General features: G+C 37.3%; 2 protein-coding genes across 3 annotated transcripts; one reads left to right on the top strand and one right to left on the bottom strand.

The window, feature by feature from the left end:
- Window positions 1–970: 970 nt before the first annotated feature.
- Window positions 971–15,456, top strand: cherp (calcium homeostasis endoplasmic reticulum protein). 2 transcript variants are annotated; one of them, XM_067396750.1, is made up of 19 exons: window positions 971–1,177; window positions 3,501–3,674; window positions 3,951–3,986; window positions 4,729–4,892; window positions 7,872–8,009; window positions 8,092–8,243; window positions 8,920–9,031; window positions 9,210–9,290; window positions 10,304–10,517; window positions 11,055–11,218; window positions 11,365–11,803; window positions 11,946–12,187; window positions 12,272–12,405; window positions 12,484–12,570; window positions 13,361–13,507; window positions 13,600–13,716; window positions 13,852–13,946; window positions 14,025–14,210; window positions 15,321–15,456. In XM_067396750.1, exons 1-19 carry the CDS (start codon window positions 1,153–1,155, stop codon window positions 15,356–15,358), a joined length of 2,745 nt encoding a protein of 914 aa, XP_067252851.1. In that variant the 5' UTR covers window positions 971–1,152; the 3' UTR covers window positions 15,359–15,456. The 2 variants fall into 2 exon arrangements, with proteins under 2 accessions (XP_067252851.1, XP_067252850.1); XM_067396749.1 differs by having other exon boundaries at window positions 972–1,177; window positions 9,201–9,290.
- A 252-nt stretch (window positions 15,457–15,708) lies between these two features.
- Window positions 15,709–21,740, bottom strand: c10h19orf44 (chromosome 10 C19orf44 homolog). The gene is made up of 8 exons (XM_067396751.1): window positions 21,104–21,740; window positions 19,197–19,760; window positions 18,879–19,113; window positions 18,346–18,422; window positions 17,871–18,270; window positions 16,261–16,350; window positions 15,941–16,104; window positions 15,709–15,846 (listed from the first exon to the last, which is right to left on the bottom strand). Exons 1-8 carry the CDS (start codon window positions 21,209–21,211, stop codon window positions 15,757–15,759), a joined length of 1,728 nt encoding a protein of 575 aa, XP_067252852.1. The 5' UTR covers window positions 21,212–21,740; the 3' UTR covers window positions 15,709–15,756.
- Window positions 21,741–24,100: the final 2,360 nt, after the last annotated feature.

The following is a 24,100-nucleotide window of genomic DNA, read 5'->3' on the forward strand; positions in this document are numbered from 1 at the left end:
AAAACATGTAAACATTAAAGCGTCTTTGGTGTTTCCATGGTTTCTACAAAATAAAACCGCAAACCGAGGGTAATGCGGGTATGACGCAATTGACAGGCGACTCCTCACACGTCCCGGAGCCTTGATTAAAATCGCAATTTTCTCACGATTTACAAATAGTTGGAAACATGGGATATTGTAAGTACTCAAGTGAACAAAATATATAACACTGGCCTAGTGGTTTTTGGATATTTTACTGCAAAAATCTTACATATTGCCCCTTTAATAGTACAATTACAGCATTCATTATTTCTCTTTTTTATTGGGCAAAACTTTTTTTTTCATTATTTTGTGTTTTATATTTTTCTCCTGATAAATACTCGCTGGTGTAAAAAAAGTGTGACCGGTCTCACTTTAACAAATCTTTTTCACTTACACAAACACATCTGGGTGAATCAATCAGTGCTGGCATGTCTATAATCTAATCTGTAATCTGTATGAGAGAAAGGCTCCAGGCACCACTGGAAACCCCCGTGACTACAAACACAATGCCGTTTTCATTTATAACAAGATTATATATGAAATCATCCCACAAGTGAAGAGTTTGTCCAGTGTTTTGACAGATTGACCTAGTTATGTGGTTCACTACATTTAATAATATGAAATTTTATCTAAATCAACACATAGAATATAAACTGGCCTTATTTGAACAAAGATAATACGTCCTACATCCTATTTTAGGATATATTCGTACTCATTCGGCCTACTGTTCCTATAATTTGCTGAATATGGATTTGGAAGTCAGAAAACACATTAGCCAAAAGAAACAGGTCTGTAATAACAGATAATTAAGATTACTTACAAAGCAAATTCACCTACAGAATTCAGTCAGCATCAAAAACTCAAAAACTAATCCTCTGAAGTGTCGTAAGTAACGGCCTCCCGACGGCAGGCGGCGCTGTGACGTCACGGCTCTCCTGAACGTCGCCAGCGCGCACGCGCATCTCTCGCGCCGGAGGAAGTCGTCAGGATTCTGTTTCCCGTCGCTTCAACACAACAAACCCAATGCCGATGGTCGCACCTGTTTAAAAACGAGTTATTTTGTTTCGCGCCTCAGGGTCATGTGTTATAAATGAATTCCTGGTCTTATTCCTGGTCGTAATCTTGAGAAAGATGGATATTTCCACGCCGCCAGAAGGTAACAGTGCGCTCGCGCGCGTGATTGAGTGAACTGCAGCGCGAGCGCCAATGAACTGACATTATTATCAAAACTACACTCATAAACACACTTTTAACACAAAAAAATCAACATGTACCTGCTGCTTAGTTTATATTGACTGACTTGTGTGGGTAGGCTCGCAAATGAAGTAGCTAATCGCTTGGCGGTTTTTGATTGACTAGTTTTGTATGAAGCTTTTACAGTAAGTTGCTAACCAAGTCAAAATGGCATGTTTACTATAGTAAAACTGTAGACTCTCGTTTACTGTAGTAAAACTGTAGACGCTCGTTTACTGTAGTAAAACTATAGACTCGTTTACTGTAGTAAATCTGTAGACGCTCATTTACTGTAGACTCTCGTTTACTGTAGTAAAACTGTAGACGCTTGTTTACTGTAGTAAAACTGTAGATGCTCGTTTACTGTAGGAACTAGACGCTCGTTTACTGTAGGAACTAGACGCTCGTTTACTGTAGTAAAACTGTAGATGCTCGCTTACTGTAGTAAAACTGTAGACGTTTGTTTACTGTAGTAAAACAGTAGACGTTTGTTTACTGTAGTAAAACAGTAGACTCTTGTTTACTGTAGTAAAACTAAACGCTCGTTTACTGTAGTAAAGCTGTAGACGCTCGTTTACTGTAGTAAAGCTGTAGACGCTCGTTTACTGTAGTAAATCTGTAGACGCTCGTTTACTGTAGTAAAACTGTAGACTCGTTTACTGTAGTAAAACTGTAGATGCTCGCTTACTGTAGTAAAATTGTAGACGTTTGTTTACTGTAGTAAAACTGTAGACTCTCGTTTACTGTAGTAAAACTAGACTCGTTTACTGTAGCAAAATTAGACGCTCGTTTACTGTAGTAAAACTGTAGACTCGTTTACTGTAGTAAAACTGTAGATGTTCGTTTACTGTAGTAAAATTGTAGATATTAGTTTACTGTAGTAAAATTGTAGATATTAGTTTACTGTAGTAAAACTGTAGACATTTGTTTACTGTAGTAAAACTAGACGTTCGTTTACTGTAGTAAAACTAGATGTTCGTTTACTGTGGTATAACTGTAGATGCTCGTTTACTGTAGTAAAACTAGACGCTCGTTTACTGTAGCAAAACTGTACTCTCTTTTACTGTAGCAAAACTGTAGATGCTCGTTTACTGTAGTAAAACTAGATGCTCGTTTACTGTAGTAAAACTGTATACACTTGTTTACTGTAGTAAAACTGTAGACTCTCGTTTACTGTAGTAAAACTGTAGACTCTCGTTTACTGTAGCAAAACTGTAGACGCTCGTTTACTGTAGTAAAACTGTAGATGCTCATTTACTGTAGTAAAACTGTATACGCTCGTTTACTGTAGTAAAACTAGACTCTCATTTACTGTAGTAAAACTGTAGACGTTCGTTTACTGTAGTAAAACTGTATACGCTCGTTTACTGTAGTAAAACTGTATACGCTCGTTTACTGTAGTAAAACTGTACGCTTGTTTACTGTAGTAAAACTGTAGACTCTCGTTTACTGTAGTAAAACTGTAGATGTTCGTTTACTGTAGTAAAACTGTAGATGCTCGTTTACTGTAGTAAAACTGTATACGCTCGTTTACTGTAGTAAAACTGTAGACTCTCGTTTACTGTAGTAAAACTGTAGACGTTTGTTTACTGTAGTAAAACTGTAGATGCTCGTTTACTGTAGTAAAACTGTAGGTGCTCGTTTACTGTAGTAAAACTGTATACGCTCGTTTACTGTAGTAAAACTAGACGTTCGTTTACTGTAGTAAAACTGTAGATGCTCGTTTACTGTAGTAAAACTGTAGGTGCTCGTTTACTGTAGTAAAACTGTATACGCTCGTTTACTGTAGTAAAACTAGACGTTCGTTTACTGTAGTAAAACTATAGACTCTCGTTTACTGTAGTAAAACTGTAGACGTTCGTTTACTGTAGTAAAACTGTAGACGTTCGTTTACTGTAGTAAAACTGTATACGCTCGTTTACTGTATAACGTTTAATGTCCAGTTTAAAGAAGAATATAATTCACAATGGTGCATTCTATAAGGTGCATTAGTAATCATGATACAACACATCTAATTGTGCATTTCTATATCAAACAAGGGTAAAACAGTGGTTTCAACAAGGTATTTCTTGGCTGGTGTATTAAATACAGCTCTGTTTTGATATAGAAAACTAAGTCTAGATTTAACTAAGGTATTTGATAAGCGAAAGTCAAAGAACTATCGAGCCATATTCAGAGATATTTATATGAAGGTACCACAGGTATATTGTGTTTTTTTATCGCCTCTCTCTGATTTTCCCCCTCAGATCAAGAGCTGCGAAATGTCATTGACAAACTGGCCCAGTTTGTCGCCCGAAATGGACCCGAGTTTGAGAAGATGACCATGGAGAAGCAGAAGGACAACCCCAAGTTCTCGTTTCTGTTCGGAGGGGAATATTTCGGCTACTACAAATACAAACTGGCCATCGAACAGCAGCAGCGTACGTGAATGCACCGCTGCAGAGAATGAGTCACTAACCAGTGTCATTTATATAGTCTACTATTATATTTTTTTTATTCATTTTTTAAAATAGCTTTTGTTTTTATGTTTTCAGTTGTCATTTTAGTTTCAAGTAATGTTTATGTTATTTATATTAAATAGTTAATTAAGCCTGCTACTAACACAGGGCATTTGTGATGGAAATGAACAGCTAGATTTGCCTGTTGTATTGTGTTTATATATATTCGTCTTTAAGGTGTGCTTCTCTCCTTTATAGATTCTGGCAGTCATGATGATGAATATAAAATGGAAGGTATTTATTAGACCGATGATCAGAAATGTTTCATTTTGCCTGGTGTTCATGGAGTTCTTCTGCATCATCAGTGCTTGAAATGTTTTTTATATTTCATTTGTTAAATTATGTTATGGCTTACGTTTTCTCAAGCTGTATAATGAGATGAAACAGCTGCAAAACACTTGTGGTGGTGTTTGCCAAGCATTGCTGTTACTGTTTCTCATATCTAGGGATTTGAACCAAGTGTTAAAGTTAAGCACATAACTTTCCTGCACTGTTTTTGCTATATACATGACATATAAAATTGTGCAGCTTGCTTTTACTTTTGTTTAATACTCTGGATAAATCTTAATTCAAACTTCGCTTTTAAGAAAGCAGTTTTTCTCTTTGGGTTCTTGGTTTCTTTTCCCCCCTCATTTATTTAAAGTCGATCTAGTATGTCATATCCTCATGCTTTCCTTGGCTTAAAATGTTTTCGTCTTCCGTTTGTTCGAGTTTTTCATGCGACTCTCTCCAGACATGGAAAAATCAGAGGGCAACAAACCAGCATGAGTGATTTTCTGCATGTTTCTCTGATCTGAATGGCTTTGTGCTGGGAACGCCCATTCAAAAGAGAGTCACGCTTCTTTTAGTCACACTTCCCAGTGTTTCCGTTCGCCCGCATCCATCAGATTTGGACGTAGTGGCCGACGAGAGGTTTGTCATGGCGTACAGTAGGAGTCATGTTTTTTGCGTCTGCGTGTTCTTGTGATTTTTGCAGTTCTCTGTAAGCCTCCGGGTAAAGAGGTCGCTGATGTTCCCACGGCGATGACGATGCTCGCACCTCCGCCGATCCCGCCCACGACGCCGTCGGTGGAGGAGCTCATCCAGCAGAGCCAGTGGAACCTACAGCAGCAGGAGCAACACCTGCTCAGCCTCAGACAGGTATGTGCTAGAACACAGACAGATCATGTACCATTCAAAATTTGGGGTTGTGAGAATGGATAATATTTTTGAAAGAAGTCTCGTCTGCTCACCAATGAGGCATTTGTTAGATGAAAATACAGTGAAATTGTGAAATATTATTGTAATTTAAAATAGCTGTTTTCTATTTGAATATATATTCTAAAATTTAATTTATTCCTGTGATCAAAGCTGAATTTTCAGCATCATTACTCCAGTCTTCAGTGTCACATGATCCTTCAGAAATCATTCTAATATTCTGATTTGAATTTTTGTTAGACTTTTTTGACTTATTTTATTAGACTCTCCTGTTTTACATGAGGTTAATTAAAGATTAAAAAATAAAAATTGGCTGTTTATTAGTATTAATTATAAAGCATATATTAATGATGTATTCTGCATGACCATATTTTACATCCCTTACTCCTAAACTTAACAACTACCTTACTAACTTTTAATAAACAGTAGTTAGGAGTTTGAGGCAAAAGTCATAATTAATACTTCATCTGATAGTGAGAATTGGACTCTAATCTAAAGTGTGACCCAGAATTTTTATAAAATATCAAATTGAAAGATTTTATGTAACTGTTGTTGTTTTATTGTTATTTTGTTTTATTGTTTGTTTGTAGAGATAATATTAATCCTTGTGCGGTCTTTGGGGTCTTTTTGACCTGCAAATGATGTTTGCTCAAATTAAAAAAAAAATGTTTTCTTTGTCCAAATGGCATGAGACTTTGTACGGTGGTTAACACTTTTAAGATCTACAAATTAAAAAAAATTGTGATGTTTTGTTTTTATGTTGGTGTAAAAAAAAAGTTACGTTCGTGGTCTTTGGGGTCTCTGGAGACCCCGGGCAACAGAATGTAATTTTGTAAAAATATATATTTTTTAAAAACCAATGTAATTTTACTCTGTTTATTAATGTTTTTTCTCAACATTTGTGCAGTTTTTGGAGGATTCGTGATATCTTTTAAATTTATATAAATAAATTACAAAATATTTTTTGAAATAGGTTTTTATGCATGAACAGCTTTTTATGTAAAATTAACTTTATAAAAGGCCCAGATTTCTAACTTTCATTCATGTGGATAACATGGATAATTTGACATGGTTTACTGTAAGATTTTTGTCCATCTTTTGAAAAATGCAGTTTTAAAAGTAAAAAAAACTATCACTTTTACCAGTAGATGGCTGTAGAGTAATGGCTATTTGCTATGTGCTATTTGAATGACTGAATGACTTTTCACAAGTTTTTTTCAATTGGATTCATATCTAAATGTTATGAAATCACAATTATAACAATAAAAATTACTTTGTCAAAGTTTAGCATTTTTTGTGCAGGGCAAAATCAGTTTTTCAATAATAAGTATAGTAAAAATAATTTTATAATAAAATAAATAATTTTTATTTGTGTGTGTGCGCGTGTGTGAGCATGTTTATTTTGTATTGTTTTTTTTTTGCATTTTTAGAAGTGTGCCACTTCATTTATGTCTGTGTGTGTTGTGCGTTGTTTCTGATTTTGAGAATGGATTTTGTCCAGTTTCTAAGTGGGGTCTCTGTGGGTTACATTATTGATGATATTATTGAAAAAATGATTTTTTTTTTTCAGTACAAAAAATGCTAAACTTTCACAAAAAGTAATTTTTATTGTTATAATTGTGATTTCATAACATTTAAATATGAATCCAACTGAAAAAACTTGTAAAAAGACATTTTTCAGTCATTCAAATAGCACATAGCAAATAGTGGAGCTTTACAGCCATCTACTGGTAAAAATGTTAGTTTTTTTACTTTTATAACTGCATTTTCCAAAAGATGGACAAAAATCTTACACTAAACCATGTCAAATTATCCATGTTATCCACATGAATGAAAGTTAGAAATCTGGGCCTTTTATAAAGTGAATTTTACATAAAAAGCTGCTTTTGGATAAAAACCTATTTAAAAAATATTTTTTAATTTATTTATAAAAATTTAAAAGATATCATAAATACTCAAAAAACGCACAAATGTTGAGTAAAAACATTAATAAACAGAATTTTTAAATTAAAATTACATTGGTTTTTAAAAAATATATTGTATTGTTACAAAATTGCTTTTTGTTGCCGGGTTCAGAGACCCTGAAGACCACGAGTGCAGTCCCTTAAACGAAAACCGCACAAGGGCTAAATTATTATATACAATGAATTGAAATATTGTTATTATGATTATTTAAAGTTTTATTACTCTTGAGTTTGCTATGCATATTGCCTTTTCTGATATGGCTTTAAATGCATACATAAATAAATATGGTATTTGTTGCTCAAGAAGCATTATCATCAATGATGAAAAACAGCTGTGCTGCTTCATATTTCTGTGAAAATCGTGATGCATATTATTCAGGAATGTTTAATAAATAGAAAGTTCAAAGAACAGCATTTATTTGAAATACAAATATGTTGTAATATTATAAATGATTATAATGTCACCTTTGAGTTAATGCATTCTTGCTCACAAAAGTATTCTTTAAAAAAAAAAATACCCAGCCCAAACTGTTGAATTATAATATTTTATGTGAATTCAGGGTATATTTACCCAACAACAATGTACAAAAGTTTTTCCTTTGCGTTTTTGTGTGTTCAGACTACATTGTAGAAATGATCTTCATTCACACGGATCCGTGAAAACGACTGAAAACACTATTCTGCTGCCAGGCCAGTAGATGGCAATGTCACTTTGTAATGAAACACTACGCTCCTAATAACTCACACGTGACGCATATGACGTCATTGTTTTCATCATCATTGTGAGCTAACGGTATCTTTTCAAAAACTTGCTCTTTGAAACCAGTATTCAAAAGTTTGCATTTTCAGGGCCCCAATCAACCATTGTTGTGTAAAGAACAGCCAAAACGCATAAAAAATTTTCTGTTTTTAGTTGAAAGCGGTGTGTTGTAAGTTACTGGTGTGATTGGGCTTTCAGGAGCAGGTGACGGCCGCCATCTCTCTGGCGATGGAGCAGCAGACGCAGAAGCTGCTGGTGGAGACGCAGCTGGACATGAACGAGTTGGACAACCTCCTTCAGCCCATCATAGACACCTGCACCAAAGACGCCATCTCGGTACGAGCCCGAAATCTCACGCCTCGCTCACCGCTGATCTGTCTGTCAGTTAAGTTACTTTTGGGTTATCTCTCTGTCTCAGGCTGGAAAGAACTGGATGTTTGGTAACGCCAAGACCCCGCAGCACTGCGAACTGATGGCTTCACATCTCCGAAACCGCATCACCGCAGATGGGGCGCACTTCGAGCTCCGCCTGCATCTCATCTATCTCACCAACGACGTCCTGCATCACTGGTGAGACGCACAACTGTGCTACGTCACATTATAATGCTGCAATAGCTGCAAACTTGGAATATTGTATAAAACATTTGCGAATAAAGCAGCGTTTCCACCTGATGTGTTCAAGAAAACAAATAGTCACTTCCTGGGAAATTAGAGCAAAATATCGGTTAAAAAAAAAACGGAGGTTGCTGCAGTCTGTTGTGTTTGTGTTGTGTATTTTTGTTTTTAATTTTTGTTTTTGTTATTTTTATTAGTTTTTTATTTAGTTATATTAATTTATTTTAATTTAAGTAATTTTAGTACTTCACAATAAGAAAGAGATGTTGCCTTAGAAATAAATAATTATACAATATTTTTATAATAAATAATAAAATATATTTTTCTTTTATTTCAGTTAACGTTTATTTTATTTCAATTAAATGTGTTTTAGCTTTAGGTAACCATAACAACGCTAGTCAGGGGTCAATTTGATTATAAAAACTTTATTATGATGAGTTTGCATAATTTTAATTTAATTTGATGCTTTATTTTTCTTAATCTTTATTTTCTGAAGCTCTTTTCTACAAACTAAAAAAGTTTAAAAGAAGGTAGTGTTGTTATATTCATTTTTTAACATTTCGAATGACATTTTATGTTGTCTGTACCCTTCCTGTGTTTTTACTGTGAAACTCTTGATTTCTCCACACAGTCAGAGGAAAAATCAGAAGGATCTTTTGGCGGCTCTACAGAAGGTCGTGGTCCCCATTTACTGCACCAGCTTCCTGGCTGTGGAGGAAGACAAGCAGCAGAAAATCACACGGGTACGGTCGCCACAACATCAGACCCATGTGTTTGTCCACAGTTTACAGCAGAAAGTCATGTGATGTATTTATTGGCCACGAATATCAATTTTGCTGTGCGCATTGACTTTTGGTACATGTGATGGTGGAAGATGGTGTCAGTTTGACGAAAAGCTGCTTTTGTTTTTAGCTACTGCAGCTCTGGGAGAAGAACGGATACTTTGACGACATCACTATTCAGCAGCTTCAGAGTCCTGCTCTGGGTCTCGGACAGTATCAGGTACAGGACCACTGACACGCTGTTAAAGCTTTCTATGTCATATTGAAGAAGATTTCATTTTTCCATCTTCATTTTAGTTGCATTTTTAGTAATTTTATTGTTTTGGTATTTTTACTTTTTTTTTTGTATCTATATGTTTTAACTTTATTTTTAATCAGTTGATATTTTTCTAGGGGTTTTTTTCCCCAATTTTTATTAATACAATTTTAATTAGTTTTAGTGGCTTTGTTGTTTTTTGTCATTTTTAAGTTTTTTTTTTTTTTTTTTTTTTTTTTAGTCTATAGTTTTTATTGATATTTTGAATGTTTTTTATTTTCTGTTTTAATTTTAATTAGTTTTAGTATTTTTGTTGTAAATTTTAAGTTTTTTTTAACATGTCTAATTTTTATTGATATCTGGATCAGTTATTTTTCTATTCTATATTCATTATTTTAGTTTGTTTTTGTCATTTTTAATAGTTTTTTAATGTCTAATTTCTATTGATATTTAAGTTATTTTGATAATTTCTGTTTTCATTATAATTGTTTTTAGTTTTAGTGTTTTTTTGGATCATTTTTTTAAATAGTTTTTAGAATATGTCTAGTTTTTATTGATATTTTGATATTTTTATTTTCATTTTAGTTATAGTAATTTTTGTGTATTTTGAATGTTGTTATTTTTGTTTTTTGTTTTCTTTTTAATTTTAGTTAGTTTTAGTAATTTTGTTGTGTGCTTTTGTCATTATTAATAGTTTTTGTTTTTTGAGATGTCTTAATTTAAATTAATAAAGTTTTATTTCAGTTTTAGTTTTTTAGTACATCAAGTAAATGAAAATGAGAAATGTTTCTTCGGCAATTAAAATGTTTAAGTTTTTTATATTTTATTTCAGTTAAAGTTTAATTTCAAGTTATGAAAATGTTTTTTTTATGGTTTCAGTTTTAGCTACAATAATCCTGGTTCAGCTTATCCTGTCAAACATAGATAACGTATTCAGGATGTGTTTCTCATCCCGGCGTCTGTTGCGTCTCTTCCAGGCGTCTCTCATCACGGAGTATGCGCAGGTGGTGCAGCCCATCCAGGTGGCCTTCCAGCAGCAGATCCAGGCGCTGAAGACCCAGCATGAGGAGTTTGTGACCAATCTGAAGCAGCAGCAGACGGCAGCAGTAGCAGCAGCAGCGGCTGCTGTCGGTCAGCTGACGCCTGTCGACGCCGAAGTGAAGAGCCAAGCGCCCATGAGCTCTCAGCCTGGTAAATGGATATTTGACGTCATCATCATGTTTTTACAGTATTTTGATCAAGACTTCTTTCAAAAACATAAAGAAAAAAATTCATGAAGCTTTTCATCATGTGTCATTTCACATCATACACATTTTTTTTTTTTGTGGATTTGCTCTGATGATTTTATGGGAGGTCATTTGAAAACTTCAGACATCATTCCTGACTTGTTACATTCTAAGCTGTTTGTGATGTCATTCCTTGAGTGTTTTGTTTTTGACATTCTGAAAATTGTTATTCCTGGCCTCTGACATAATTCTGAATTTGAACGGCACAATGTTGACTCGCCATGTTCTACACAAAGACGTTCTTGTCGTGTCGCCATTTTTTTATGTCATCGTTTACTTGCTATGACATCATACTTGACATAATTCTTGTCTTTTTGCACTGATATCATTCTTGACTCACTGTGATGAATTATGATGTCATTTTTGACTTGATGTGATGTCGTTCATGCTGTTATGTGCTTTTGATTAATTGTGATGTCATCCTTTTCCGTGATGTCATCAGGAGAACTGAAGGCTCCATTGGCCGGTCCTCCACCTGCTGATTACGAAGGCGCTCAGAACCGACCCTCAGACTCGAACCCCTCAGCGTCACCTGACATTCCTTCCTCTAAACCCGGCTGGTTCGAGTCGCAGCACAACATGCCGTCGTGGAACCCGCAACAGCCTGTGAGTGACAGAAACTCTTTAAAATAAGAGATCTTTAAACTATATAGCAAAATCTCCAACAATAGACACTATATATTGTCACCACAATATATATCGTCATACCTTCCAACTATGAGCATTAATATATGCAATGTCTCGACTTCCAGCCGCCATTCGACCCCACTCAAGTCCCGCCCCCCTGCCCGCCTTGGAACAGCCACGAGGGCATGTGGAACGAGCAGCGGGATCCCAACTGGAGCGGCCCTCGGGACGGCGGCCCCGGAGGCCCCTGGAGCGGCCAGAACGAGCCCCCACCCTCCTGGAGCGGCCAGTTCGACCAGCCGCCGTGGAGCAACCAGCCGGACCAACCGCCGCCGTGGGGTCAAAGGGAGCCTCCGTTCCGCATGCAGCGTCCGCCGCACTTCCGCGGGCCGTTCCCTCCCCACCAGCAGCCACCGCCGTTCAACCAGCCGCCACCGCCGCCTCACAACTTTGGACGCTTCCCGCCCCGCTTCATGCAGGACGAGTTTCCTCCCCGGCATCACTTTGAAAGGCCGCCGTATCCACCCCACCATTTCGACTATCCGCAGGGAGACTTCCCAGGAGGTGAGATTCAACTTTTCTATTCAGAAAACTACTAGAAAAAATAGGAATTTTACATTTTGATTCTAAGGAGGATTTTAAGTAGGCCTCAACTTTTCAGTTAAGTCTTTGCCTTGTGTTACACATTATGTTTTTCTCATATCAGAGATCGGCCCGCCTCCCCATCACCACCCGAACCAGAGGATTCCCCCTCCAGGAATGTCTGATCCTCCTCCGTGGGGCGGAAACCAGCATCCTGAATTCGGACCACCTCCTCACGGCTTTAACGGCCAGGCACCGCACATGCGACGGCAGAACCCAGCTCACGTCAGTCAGGACGACCCCAGCCTGGTCCCCAACGTGCCCTACTTCGACCTGCCGGCGGGACTCATGGCGCCGCTTGTTAAGGTTACTTCACGTTCGGTGCCAGATGGGAAAGTTGAATTTAGTTAGTTAGTTTTCCTAAACATGATTCTTTCTCTTTAATAATAGCTTGAAGATCACGACTATAAGCCTCTGGACCCCAAAGACATCCGTCTGCCTCCGCCGATGCCCCCTAGTGACCGTCTGCTGGCCGCGGTGGAAGCGTTTTACAGTCCGCCGTCTCACGACAGGCCCAGAAACAGGTGATGCAAACACAACTGCTTCATTTGTTTTCATTTATTACTTCAATTAAATTGACATGAAAACGATCATTTTTACAGTGAGGGTTGGGAACAGAACGGCCTTTATGAGTTCTTCCGGGCCAAAATGAGAGCGAGGCGGAAAAAGGAACAAGACAAACGCAACAGGTGGGAAACAAATATTGCAAAAACTATTAAAACATTAATTAACTGAAATAAAACTGAAATAAAATATTAGTGGATATAAAAACTTTAACTTCTGCCTTGGCAACTAACTAAAATTAAGTACTAAAATTACTAAGACTGAAGCTGAAAAAAAGTAAATAAATATAAAAAAAAAACTAATAAAAATTACAAGAACACAAGTGTTAAAGTAAAATTAAAATGAAAGCTGGAAGAATAAAAATGAATTCAAAATATTATAATAGAATACCAAATAATTAAAACGGAAATGAAAAAAATTAAATATAAAAAACAAAATAAAAATGTTAAATTGAAAAAGTATGTTAAAAAAGTACTTAATTAGTATACTTGAATGACTAAAACTGAAATAAAATAAAAATGAATAAAAACTATATAATTTTAAAAAGAACTACGAAAAAATTGCAACTAATTTAGTAAAATTTAAATTGAAAGCTGAAAATATAAAAATAAAACCTGATTGCAAATGTTTATAAATGCTATAATAGTATAAAAATGACTAAAACTTAAATTAAAAATAAACTAAATAAATATTTTAAAAAACCTAATAAAAATGACAAAACAACAATATTAGTAAAACTAATATTAAATTAAAATGAAAAAAAAAAAATTAAATATATATATATATATATATATATATATATATATATATATATATATATATATATATATATATATATATATATATTATATATATTTATTTACACCCACCCAATGCAAAAAATATAAATAATTTACTTTATTTATTTTGTGGCAGCACCCGAGGAAGTCCCTCCCGCAGTCGGTCGCGCAGCCGAGGACGATCCACCTCACGCTCCAGCTCCAGGTCTTCCAAATCCTCTCGCTCCAGATCCCGATCCAGATCCCGCTCCCGTTCTCGCTCCTACTCCAGATCTCGCTCCGGGTATTGTGAAAATATCTGCTTTGACATTTAAACCATTTTTTCCCCCAGTTACAGAAAGTTGTTGAAACTGTTTTTACAACTTTCTCCTGTAGGAGCAGGAGTCGTTCCAGATCCAGGTCCAGAAGCCGCTCCCGCTCCAGATCTCGCTCCAGGTCACGATCTCCAGACAAGCGTCGCCAGCCCGCAAAATCCCGCAGTCCGACACCACCGTAAGTGGATCTATTTTTGTTACCCAAACCCAGTTCGCATTTGATCTTGGATTTCATTTCAATCATTATTGTCTGCAATTATGTTTTATGTTTTTCAAAATGCATTTAGCATGTCGTTGACTTGTTTTTCCACAGCTCCACGTCTGGGTTGGGTTCAGCTCCTGCCGCGATACCCGTCGACCTCAGGCTGGGTGAAGAAAACAAGGGCCATCAGATGCTCATGAAGATGGGTAAGTGATCCAGAAGGCTGCATATGAACCGATCCCTTCGCTGATCCAGCGCTAAATATTGTCCCGTTCGTCCTGCAGGCTGGAGCGGATCAGGAGGTCTTGGTGCTAAAGAACAGGGCATTCAAGATCCCATCAAAGGAGGAGACATCCGGGACAAGTGGGACCAGTATAAAGGAGTGGGAGTCCCGCTGGATGACCCATACGTGAACTACAGGAGAAACAAAAGCTACAATTTTGTCGCAAGGATGAAAGCACGTGAAAAAGGTTTGTGTTTTTAGGTGACGATTTGAATTTTGAAAGGGGTCCTATTGTGCTTTTTTAGACCATCTTTCTTTAGTGTGTAATGTTGCTGTTTGAGCTTGAAAAAGTCCCTCCAGCAGGAGTTCTTCTCTATATCAGTGTCAGTGTTCCTGAGCTCCCTGAAACGCCTCCATTGTAGTCTTGTAGATAGGAACTAAACAGAGCGTTACTGATAGACTGGGAAGAGAGGAGCTGCAACAATTACAAATATGGGAAAAATAATGTTTTGAACATTCAAGCATGTAAAGCTATTGTATTAAAAGAAAAAAAGGTCAAAATAGGACCCCTGTTACATTAGCAAATGCCTATTTTCCAAGACAAGCATTACTATTATTGATGCTAATACTTAGGCTGTGTGTCCACCAAAGTGTTTTTTCCAAGGCTAGCGTATTTTTCCAATTGATTTCGATGGCAGCGCTGCGTTTTTTAAAATGCCAGGAGCATAACGAGGCGCTGAGCGTCTATTTCACAATGCAGCGCTGAGTGTTCGGCCTATTTTACCTGTCGCCTCGAGTTCAATAATGTTCAACTTTGGGTAAAACGCAGCGCTCATCACTGTCACTTTGTACCCAGCTATCCAATCACGGCGGAGGGGCGGGACAAATGCAACACTGACCAACCGCCACATTCTGCTTCTATGACATAAACAGATGACAACAACAAGCATAATAACGGAAGAAAATAATTTAAACAACAATATTTTTTTATAAAGCACATTTAAACACAATGTAGATTGTTCCAAAGTACAAAACAGATCTACACAAGAATAATTGACAGGTTTCCAAACGCTAAAGAATAAAAATACGATTTAAGAGAAGATTTAAAAATGTCCAATGAAGGAGCAGACCTCACATGATAGGGGAGACACAGAAAAGGCCTAATAACCTTTTGATTTATAGCGTCACTCAAAAAAAAAAAAAAGTGTTCACGGCTAGGTGTTTTCAGCGCTTTGGTGGACACACCGCCTCAGGGTTAGGGGTTTTATTAAACCATTAACCCTAAGTACTTTGCACACTTGTATATTTTATAATTATGACCAAATATGAATGTGTTTGTGTCTTTTTTCGTCCTCAGTAAGCAGAGACCCACAGGAGCCCTCCAGCACTGAGTGATCACCGTCACACATGGTGTTTTTTTACTGTAGATGTCATAAATCTGTTTTTCACATTTGTTTGGACGTTTTATCTTGCCCTCAGTTCATTTTTGTAGTAAAATGTATGAAAGCATCATATTGTAACTCACAGAAATGTCAGCATCATCGCATCCCTTTCGTTTGATTAATCTGAGACTGTGTACAAGCAAAATAAAGACATTTTAAAAAAAGGCACGGTGTGTATGTAAACATTTAATTCATGCAAGAATCTTTATGCCTTGATTAATGTGAAGCACAGTGAACAGATACTAAAAATGGCTATTTTATTTAGGCACATGTTATTGCATTAACAATGATTGAAATGTTTTGGCTGTTTACAATATATGGACGATGCATCCAAAACATTGATCTGTTCATTTAAATGCAATGATAGTCCTGCATTTCCTGTAGAACTTCCTCTAGTGCGTCTTCAATACTTAGTTTGGGCGGCCTGTGAGTGCGGATGAACTACAGGGAAAAAAATAGTCCTGTTAGCAACATGAAAGATACTATGATAGAAAGGTGTCATGAATATACAAAATGTACTAAAATGTGATCTTGCCTCTTTAGTGTCCTGTAATGTGGTGTATTTGTAGTCAGGCCCCAGGGACTCCAGCACTGATCTGTAATGGCGTCTGGTGGTGTCGACGAACGATCTTGTGAGGGCCAACTGCTGCCGCAACATGTCGTTGAGTGCAAAAATGGCAGGACTATATGCTGTCAAACCTGTTAGCATGGGAGATAATGAGCCATTTCAACTCCTCAGTATGAGGAAAAAGACATACTCAGTACCTGAAATGTTCTCATTCTTTATAATAACCACTTGAGATGTTTATGTGTTTTAGGTTCATGTTTATAAGTGTGTAGTTCACATATACTCACTCTCTATGGCTTCAGCGCTGACTGTGTGACTAGCTATTGGAGTGGGGTCCACGTACGTCATGCCCAGTGATGGACCAACGCCAGCCCTGCCTGCAAAATGGCCGACAAACAGGTGGATCTCACAAAAAACACTATTAAATTATGAATTTGGAAGGAAAATGTGCTTAAAATTTCATGAAAATAGTGCCACAATGGAAAAACTATTGTTTTTTTGTTGATATCTTTGAAATTAAATATGACCCAGATATGTTCTTGACAGGTTTTGTGCGATTCGCCCACATGGATTTCTCTCAAAACAAGAACAAAAGTGGTCCGAGGATATAACCCTGAGGGACACCCATAACAAATCAATGACTTTCTTGACAAGTTTTGCGAGATCCATCTAAATCAGGGATGGACAACTCCGGTCCTGGAGGGCCAGTGTCCTGCAGAGTTTATCTCCATCCCTGATAAAAACTCACTTGCCTGTAACTTTCTACTTATCCTAAAGACCTTGATTACCTGGTCCAGGTGTGTTTGATTAGGGTTGGAGCTAAACTCTGCTGGACACTGGCCCTCCAGGACCGGAGTTGTCCATCCCTGATCTAAATAAATGAATGTCTCTCACAACAAAACAAAAGTGGTCCTCAACTATAACCCTGAGGGATACCCCATAGAAATGTGCAATTAAAAATTAGTTCACTTTCAAATAAAATGTTCCTGATAATTTACTCACCTCCATGTCATCCAAGATGTTCATGTCTTGCTTTCTTCAGTTGAAAAGAAATGAAGGTTTTTGATAAACATTCCAGGATTTTTCTCCTTATAGTGGACTTCAATGGCCTCCAAACGGTTTCAGTGCAGCTTCAAAGGGCTTTAAACGATACCAGATGAGGAATAAGGGTCTTATCTAGCGAATCTGTAATTTTCGTAAAAAAATTTAAATGTATATGCTTTATATAAACAAATGATCGCCAAGTGGTTTCGCCAAAACCGCACTTTCGTATTCTTCAAAAAGCTTACACTGTATGTTCAACTTATGGAACGAACGCAGCGCCAGTTACGTTTTTTTATAAGTTGAATAGGGAAGGTGTAGGACATATGGCGAAAACTTTTTGAAGAATACGGAAACCGGAAGTACGTTCAAGGCGATATTTTGTGTTTATAAAGCATATACAGTTGTATTTTTTTTAGAAAATGACTGATGGTTTCTCTAGATAAGACTCTTATTCCTCGTCTGGTATCGTTTAAAGCTCTTTGAAGCTGCACTGAAACTGTAATTGTGACTTTCAGCCATTTGGGCTCCAGTGAAGTCCACTATAAGGAGAAAAATCCTGGAAGGTTTTCATCAAAAACCTTCATTTCTTTTCGACTGACGAAAGAAAGACATGAACATCTTGGATGACATGGGGATGAGTAAATTATCAGGAAATTTTTATTTGACTAATCCTTTAAGCAATGTGGATCACAGGTGAAACATGAAGCCAAATAAAAATATAATTACGATGATATATGCTCTGTATATATGAGAAGTTTTCCTCTAAAAACATAAAGAAATGTGGCCATCAACTATAACACTGAGGGACGGCCCAAAGAAGCGATGTGACAGTGCTCAGATTACAAAAACCTACCAGAAGACCATGTGTAGGCAAATCCATCCATCTGTGTCTGTACTGCAACCTCCTTTACGTGACGGTCAGGACTGGGGTCGTGGGTGACTGTCGCATTGGACGAGCTAGACCTCGAAGAAGGGTCTGAGTGGCGACTGACTGACAGTGATGATCGTGATAAAGTACGGTCATCATCGTCGTCGTCAACCTGGGATCTGTACGAGCTGTACTGGGCCTCGCTGGCCAAGGAGGCATCTTTGGCTTCATCTGTGAGACGTTCTGAGATCTCACTGGCACTCGGTGGTGTCTCGGATGGGATCTCGCTCTCAAAATCACTCTCGTAGGCTGCCGAGTCTTCTTCCTTTGAGATGTCGCTGGATGACCTTTTGTTTCTGTCTTCCTTTCTGGCATGTGTTTCTTTCTGTGATATAAAAATTTAATTTATTTTATTTGTAAACAATTGAAAAAAAAACTGCATGTTAGACATTCAACAAACCTTTTCTTGCAATATTTCAGCTGCTGCAAAAGGTATTGGAGCAAGATCATCCAGTGTCATTACGTTGAGTTTGAAATCTGGGTAAAAAGAAATTCAACATTCATTTATGGAATACAAATCTATTTAAAGGGATAGTTCACCGAAAAATTAAAATGTGATGTTTATCTGCTTACCCCCAGAGCATCCAAGATGTAGGTGACTTTGTTTCTTCAGTAGAACACAAATGATGATTTTAATTGCTTCGTTTCTTAGGACATCAGTGTGTCGTCACGAGCCGCAGGGTTTAATTTGGATTTGTCTGTGCATGTTTTTTTTTACTCTTATAGATGGTGTTCCCATTGACATGCATTACACGACTGACAGACGGCAGCGGTTGCAGTTAAAAATCATCATTTGTGTTCGACTGAAGAAAAAAAGTCACGTACATCTTGGATGCGCTGGGGGTAAGCAGATAAACATCAAATTTTCATTTTTGGGTGAACTATCCCTTTAAGAATAGTTGAGAGCGGATGTTAAATCGACAGGTGTTTTACCATCCGATACTGCACTCATCTCGCTCAGAGTGTCATCAGAGTCAGGTGCTGCAGCAACAGGAAAGAGATCATCCAAAGACCGGATGTCACTGTGATCTGTTTCAGTGGACACAGAACGTTCAATGAACCGGACCATGCGTGACTCAGACCTGCTGGAGGAAGGAGAAAGGCTTCTATGGTGTCTTTCAGGGGCTGCCGAAGGTACGGTGGACTTTTCACTGCTCTTCTTGTATATCTGGATAAAGAGATAAGCAGAAAGGAAGTCATATTTGAAACAGCATGAGGGTGAGTAAACTAACCCTTTAACTTGATCAATACCTTTTTAACTGGTTGAGGACTCTTCTGCCTCACTGCATTTTGCAAGGAGCTCTCTGACAAGCTAAAAGATTCTCCTAGAAGTCTTTGCATGTCCTGTTCGTCGCTTTCTAAACTGACTCTCCTTCCTTTATTTTCATTCAGACCAGAAACCTTCTCCTCTTGAGGTGCGGACACCACCTTCTTCAGAAAGCGACTCCCTGTCATGCTCAGATCGCTGCTGGACTGGACAGATAAACGTGTCTCCTGTGGTTCAGCGAGGTGTGCATCTTTGCTTTTCTGGTTTCTAATGCGGTTCTCGATGAGCGCTAGTCTGCTTAAAGCTGTGCTTTGTGAACTACATTGAGGTATGAACTTGTATTCGTCTATTCCTGCAGGAGTTTTACTAGGAGCGGATGACAGTCTGTCTCCTGTGGCATCTTTAGAGGTCTTCTTCAGAAATCGACTCCCGCCACCTATAACGAAACTCTTCGCAAGGTCCTGGTTTTCATTCTGTGATGGTGGGATGTCACTTAGGTCCTGGAAATGGGTCTGTCTGGCCAGTGATGTAAATTTGGCAGAGTTTTCCTGGATAGACAAGAACATTTCATGCTAAACGCAACAGTATTGATACACTAACAGCAAAAATATTGTCAAAAATGAAGTCAAAAACATGACCAGCAGGCAGTTTATATTAAAGGGTTAGTTCACCCAAAAATGAAAATAATGTCATTTATTACTCACCCTCATGTCGTTCCACACCTGTAGAACCTTCGTTCATCTTCAGAACACAAATTAAGATATTTTTGTTGAAATCCGATGGCTCTGTGAGGTCTTCATAGGAAGCAATGACATTTCCTCTCTCAAGATCCATTAATGTATTAAAAACATATTTAAATAAGTTCATGTGAGTACAGTGGTTCAATATTAATATTATAAAGCGATGAGAATATTTTTGGTGCACCAAAAAGACAAAGTAACGACTTGTATAGTGATGGCTGATTTCAAAACACTACTTCAGGAAGCATCGGAGCGCAAATGAATCAGCGTATCGAATCATGATTCAGATCGCATGTCAAACTGCCGACTTTGGCGCTCCGAACAGCAGATTCGATACACTGATTCATTTATGCTCTGATGCTTCATGAAGCAGTGTTTTGAAATCGGCCATAACTATATAAGTAGTTATTTTGTTTTTTTGGTGCCCCAAAAAAATTCTCGTCGCTTTATAATATTAATATTGAACCACTGTACTCACATGAACTGATTTAAATATGTTTTTAGTACATTAATGTATCTTCAGGGAGGAAATGTCATTGCTCCCTATGGAGGCCTCACTGAGCCATCCGATTTCAACAAAAATATCTTAATTTGTGTTCCGAAGATTAACGAAGGTCTTACGGGTGTGGAACGGCATGAGGGTGAGTAATAAATGACAGAATTTTTGGGTGAACAAACCCTTTAAGATTCAATTCCACGTATACCAATGATAATGTATCATTATTATACACCATTATTGCCCTGACTTTTATTATGACAGCATATTACTGCGTTATTGGCAAAACTTTAGAAAGGCATCATTACTTACAACATTTATGGTAAAGCTATTTATTTGTATATTGGTTAACTTTATAATACTGCACGGACTCGGTGACGTCAGCTGGAAAGGAAAGTTGTTTCAGAGGCGTAGAAAGTTGTTATTCTTCGAGAAAGATTACAAAGAAACCCCCCCCCCCCCATCGGGTTATAATAATAATTAAATAATAATAATAATTCTAGGAATTATTAAATAATAATAATTCCTGACGTATAGCGCTTTTCTGGGCACTCAATGCGCTTTACATATAAAAACAACGCCAGAAACGTGCGTTAAGAACGTAAAATAAAGTTCCTTTAATTTCTGTAGAGCAGCTGTGTACATAAACACTAACCACATCTCTTTTGTCCTTTGATATCCCCGTGTTTGAGATTCTCTGTCCAGAGAGATGAGCTTTAGCCCGGTCCAGAGCTGAACTCCTCGCTCCTCCACGACTCCCCATCTTGAATAGTTAATAAACATCACCTAAAATGCTACCATAAAGCCTCATCTCCCTTAAAACCAAGCAACCGGCGCTCTCGTAAAGACATTATAAATTGTCTAAAGTATGCAGTACGCAGAAAGGTAGCTTACTAACATGTTTACAACAACACGTTTCCCCGATGAAAAGAGAGCGCGACACTCGAGCTTGTTTACTATGACAACGTCGCGAGCGTTTTGACGTCACCGGAAACAGTTTAGGATCTTTTGGTTCGATTGTTTTTATAACCATTAGAAAATGATTTTGCCTCGATGTAAATGCGTTTATAACGAACCATCTGCTGACCTCCTGTAATGCCTATTGAGGTGTGAGGAAACTCACCCATTGTAAAAAAAGGAAAATATATCGTTTTATTATTTTGTATTAATTTATTTCGGTATTAAGAATTGTGCTAGGTCCCACTTTATATTAAAGGATTAGTTCACTTTCAAATTAAAATTTCCTGATAATTTACTCACCCTCATGTCATCCAAGATGTTCATGTCTTTCTTTCTTCAGTCGAAAAGAAATTAAGGTTTGTGATGAAAACATTCCAGGATTTTTCTCCTTATAGTGGACTTCAATGGAGTCCAAACAGTTGAAGGTCAAAAATTACAGTTTCAGTGCAGCTTGAAAGGGCTTTAAATGATACCAGATGAGGAATAAGAGTCTTATCTAGAGAAACCATCGGCCATTTTCTTAAAATAAATAAATAAATAAATAAATTATATACGTTTTAACCATAAATGCTCTGCGTTCCAGTTCAGTTTTAGACACGCACTCGCAAACTAAACACTTCCCCTCGGGGGAATCCCTGCCGCCATTTTGAAGTGCGTTCCACTTCGTGAAGTTTATATGGACAGACCCTCGCTCCCTCGATTTTGACCTTGATTTTGAGTCTACTTCATATGTACACTTCAGGCAGCTCCATAACCCACAATGCAACACGATTGTGACGTCACCGCATATCGCGTTTAATTTACCTCACCACAAACAACTCTATGATATATTAATTATTTTTTAAACATTTAAAACACACATACATACATATAGAATGCTGTATTAAACAATTTTGTAAGGGGAAAAAATAAATAATAAATCAGCTCCATTGCGGATTCCAAGTGATCAAGGGATTAGGACATTCCAGTTCAGCCCATACAAAGGTTCCGCCAGAAGTGGGCACTCGTGCAACGTAAGCAATGATGTACATCCGAGTCAACGAGACCGAGTGAAGTTAGCGAGGGAAGGGCATTTAAAAACCGAACTGGAACGCAGCCCCGAACTAGCTCTCTTCTTCTTCTCTATTAGAATTCCAGCAGTGTAGACACTGCTAAGTGCATTACTGCCCTCCACAGGTCAAAGTTTGAACTAAATTGTCATATACAATATGCTAGTGCAAGTATATAACAATTAGTTCAAACTTTGACCTGAGGAGGGCAGTATTACACTTAGCAGTGTCTACACTGCTGGAATTCAAATAGAGAAGAAGAGAGCTAGTTCAAGATGAGCATTTATGGTTAAAACGTATATAATTTTTGTTTTTTTTTTAGAAAATGAGCGATGTTTTTTCTAGATAAGACCCTCATTCCTCATCTGGGATCGTGTAGAATGCTTTGAAGCTGCACTGGAACTAATTTGGAGCCCTTCAACTGTTTGGGCTCCATTGAAGTCCACTATATGGAGAAAAATCCTGGAATGCTTTCATCACAAACCTTAATTTCTTTTCGACTGAAGAAAGAAAGACAAACACGGAGAAATGTCGACGCTGTCCTCTCCAGCGGCTTGAATGTTTTCCCGGTTGCCATGGCCATGCCATTACGAACTCTAACGGCCACCTGCACTAACGTAAACATAACAATAAAAAAAGGTTTTGTGTCTTTCCAAAGTTAACTTTATACATTTTTATAAAAGCCATTTATTTGTTGTCACCTCGGAAAAACAAATTCTTTCCTCAGAAAAATTAACTTTACTCTCTTGTCAACATACTAGTATGGAACGCGAACAGGGCCAAATGTCAAAACGAAACGCGTGACTTTGACCGTGTCAACATGCACTGTTTGTTCGCGTAAACGCTGCAAAGTGAACTTTATTCACTTTCACGTAGCCTAATAATGTTTTTTGTAATTTGGTGTTTAGTTGGTTGTATAGTTTGTTTATACTGTTTTGTTTCCAGGAACATCATATTGGCTGCTGCAGGCTGATGAGTTCTATAATAAAATGACTTCATTATATTTAAAATATGTTTTGATATTCATTTTATTTGTATTATTAATATTTTATTTACCCATAAACATGTTTTTAGGAATCCATAAGTTAAAGAGACAAGAATAACTTTGTGAAACCTTTGGGGGCAGTTTCTCAGACAGGGTTTAAATTAAGACAGTAGGCCTTAATCTGCTTAATCGTGTTTTTAAAAATAAAATGGCTTTCTGAAACACAGATTAAGTACAGATTACTAACAAACAGAAACTGAAGTGTGAATTTTTTATTTTTTTTGCATTAAAATAATTGTCTTTTGGGCTTTTTTATGGCAGTCTTTTTTGCTGCTATTTATGCTTCTCGGTCCCATGCAATTTTAAGATTTTCTTGGTTCATTCCATATAGGCGACCTCTGTCACAGTTTGTTTTACAGTTTTTTCAAATTGCTTAGACACTAAAAGTGTGACTTGAGGCTCACTCACTGAAACCATTCACTCATGTACAGAGTCTTAAGACCAAGTCTGCAAAACTACAAGCACATTATATGCTTTACACACAGTTTGCAATTGAAAAACAACCTTTTTGCAAAACTCTAAACACAGTTCTCCACATTAGATATGTCATTTAAAACTAACAAAACCTTTTTTTGTCGGGGTGGTGCGTTGCCATTTA

The sequence above is a fragment of the Chanodichthys erythropterus genome, chromosome 10 (assembly GCF_024489055.1).
Source record: "Chanodichthys erythropterus isolate Z2021 chromosome 10, ASM2448905v1, whole genome shotgun sequence".
Taxonomy (NCBI): domain Eukaryota; kingdom Metazoa; phylum Chordata; class Actinopteri; order Cypriniformes; family Xenocyprididae; genus Chanodichthys; species Chanodichthys erythropterus.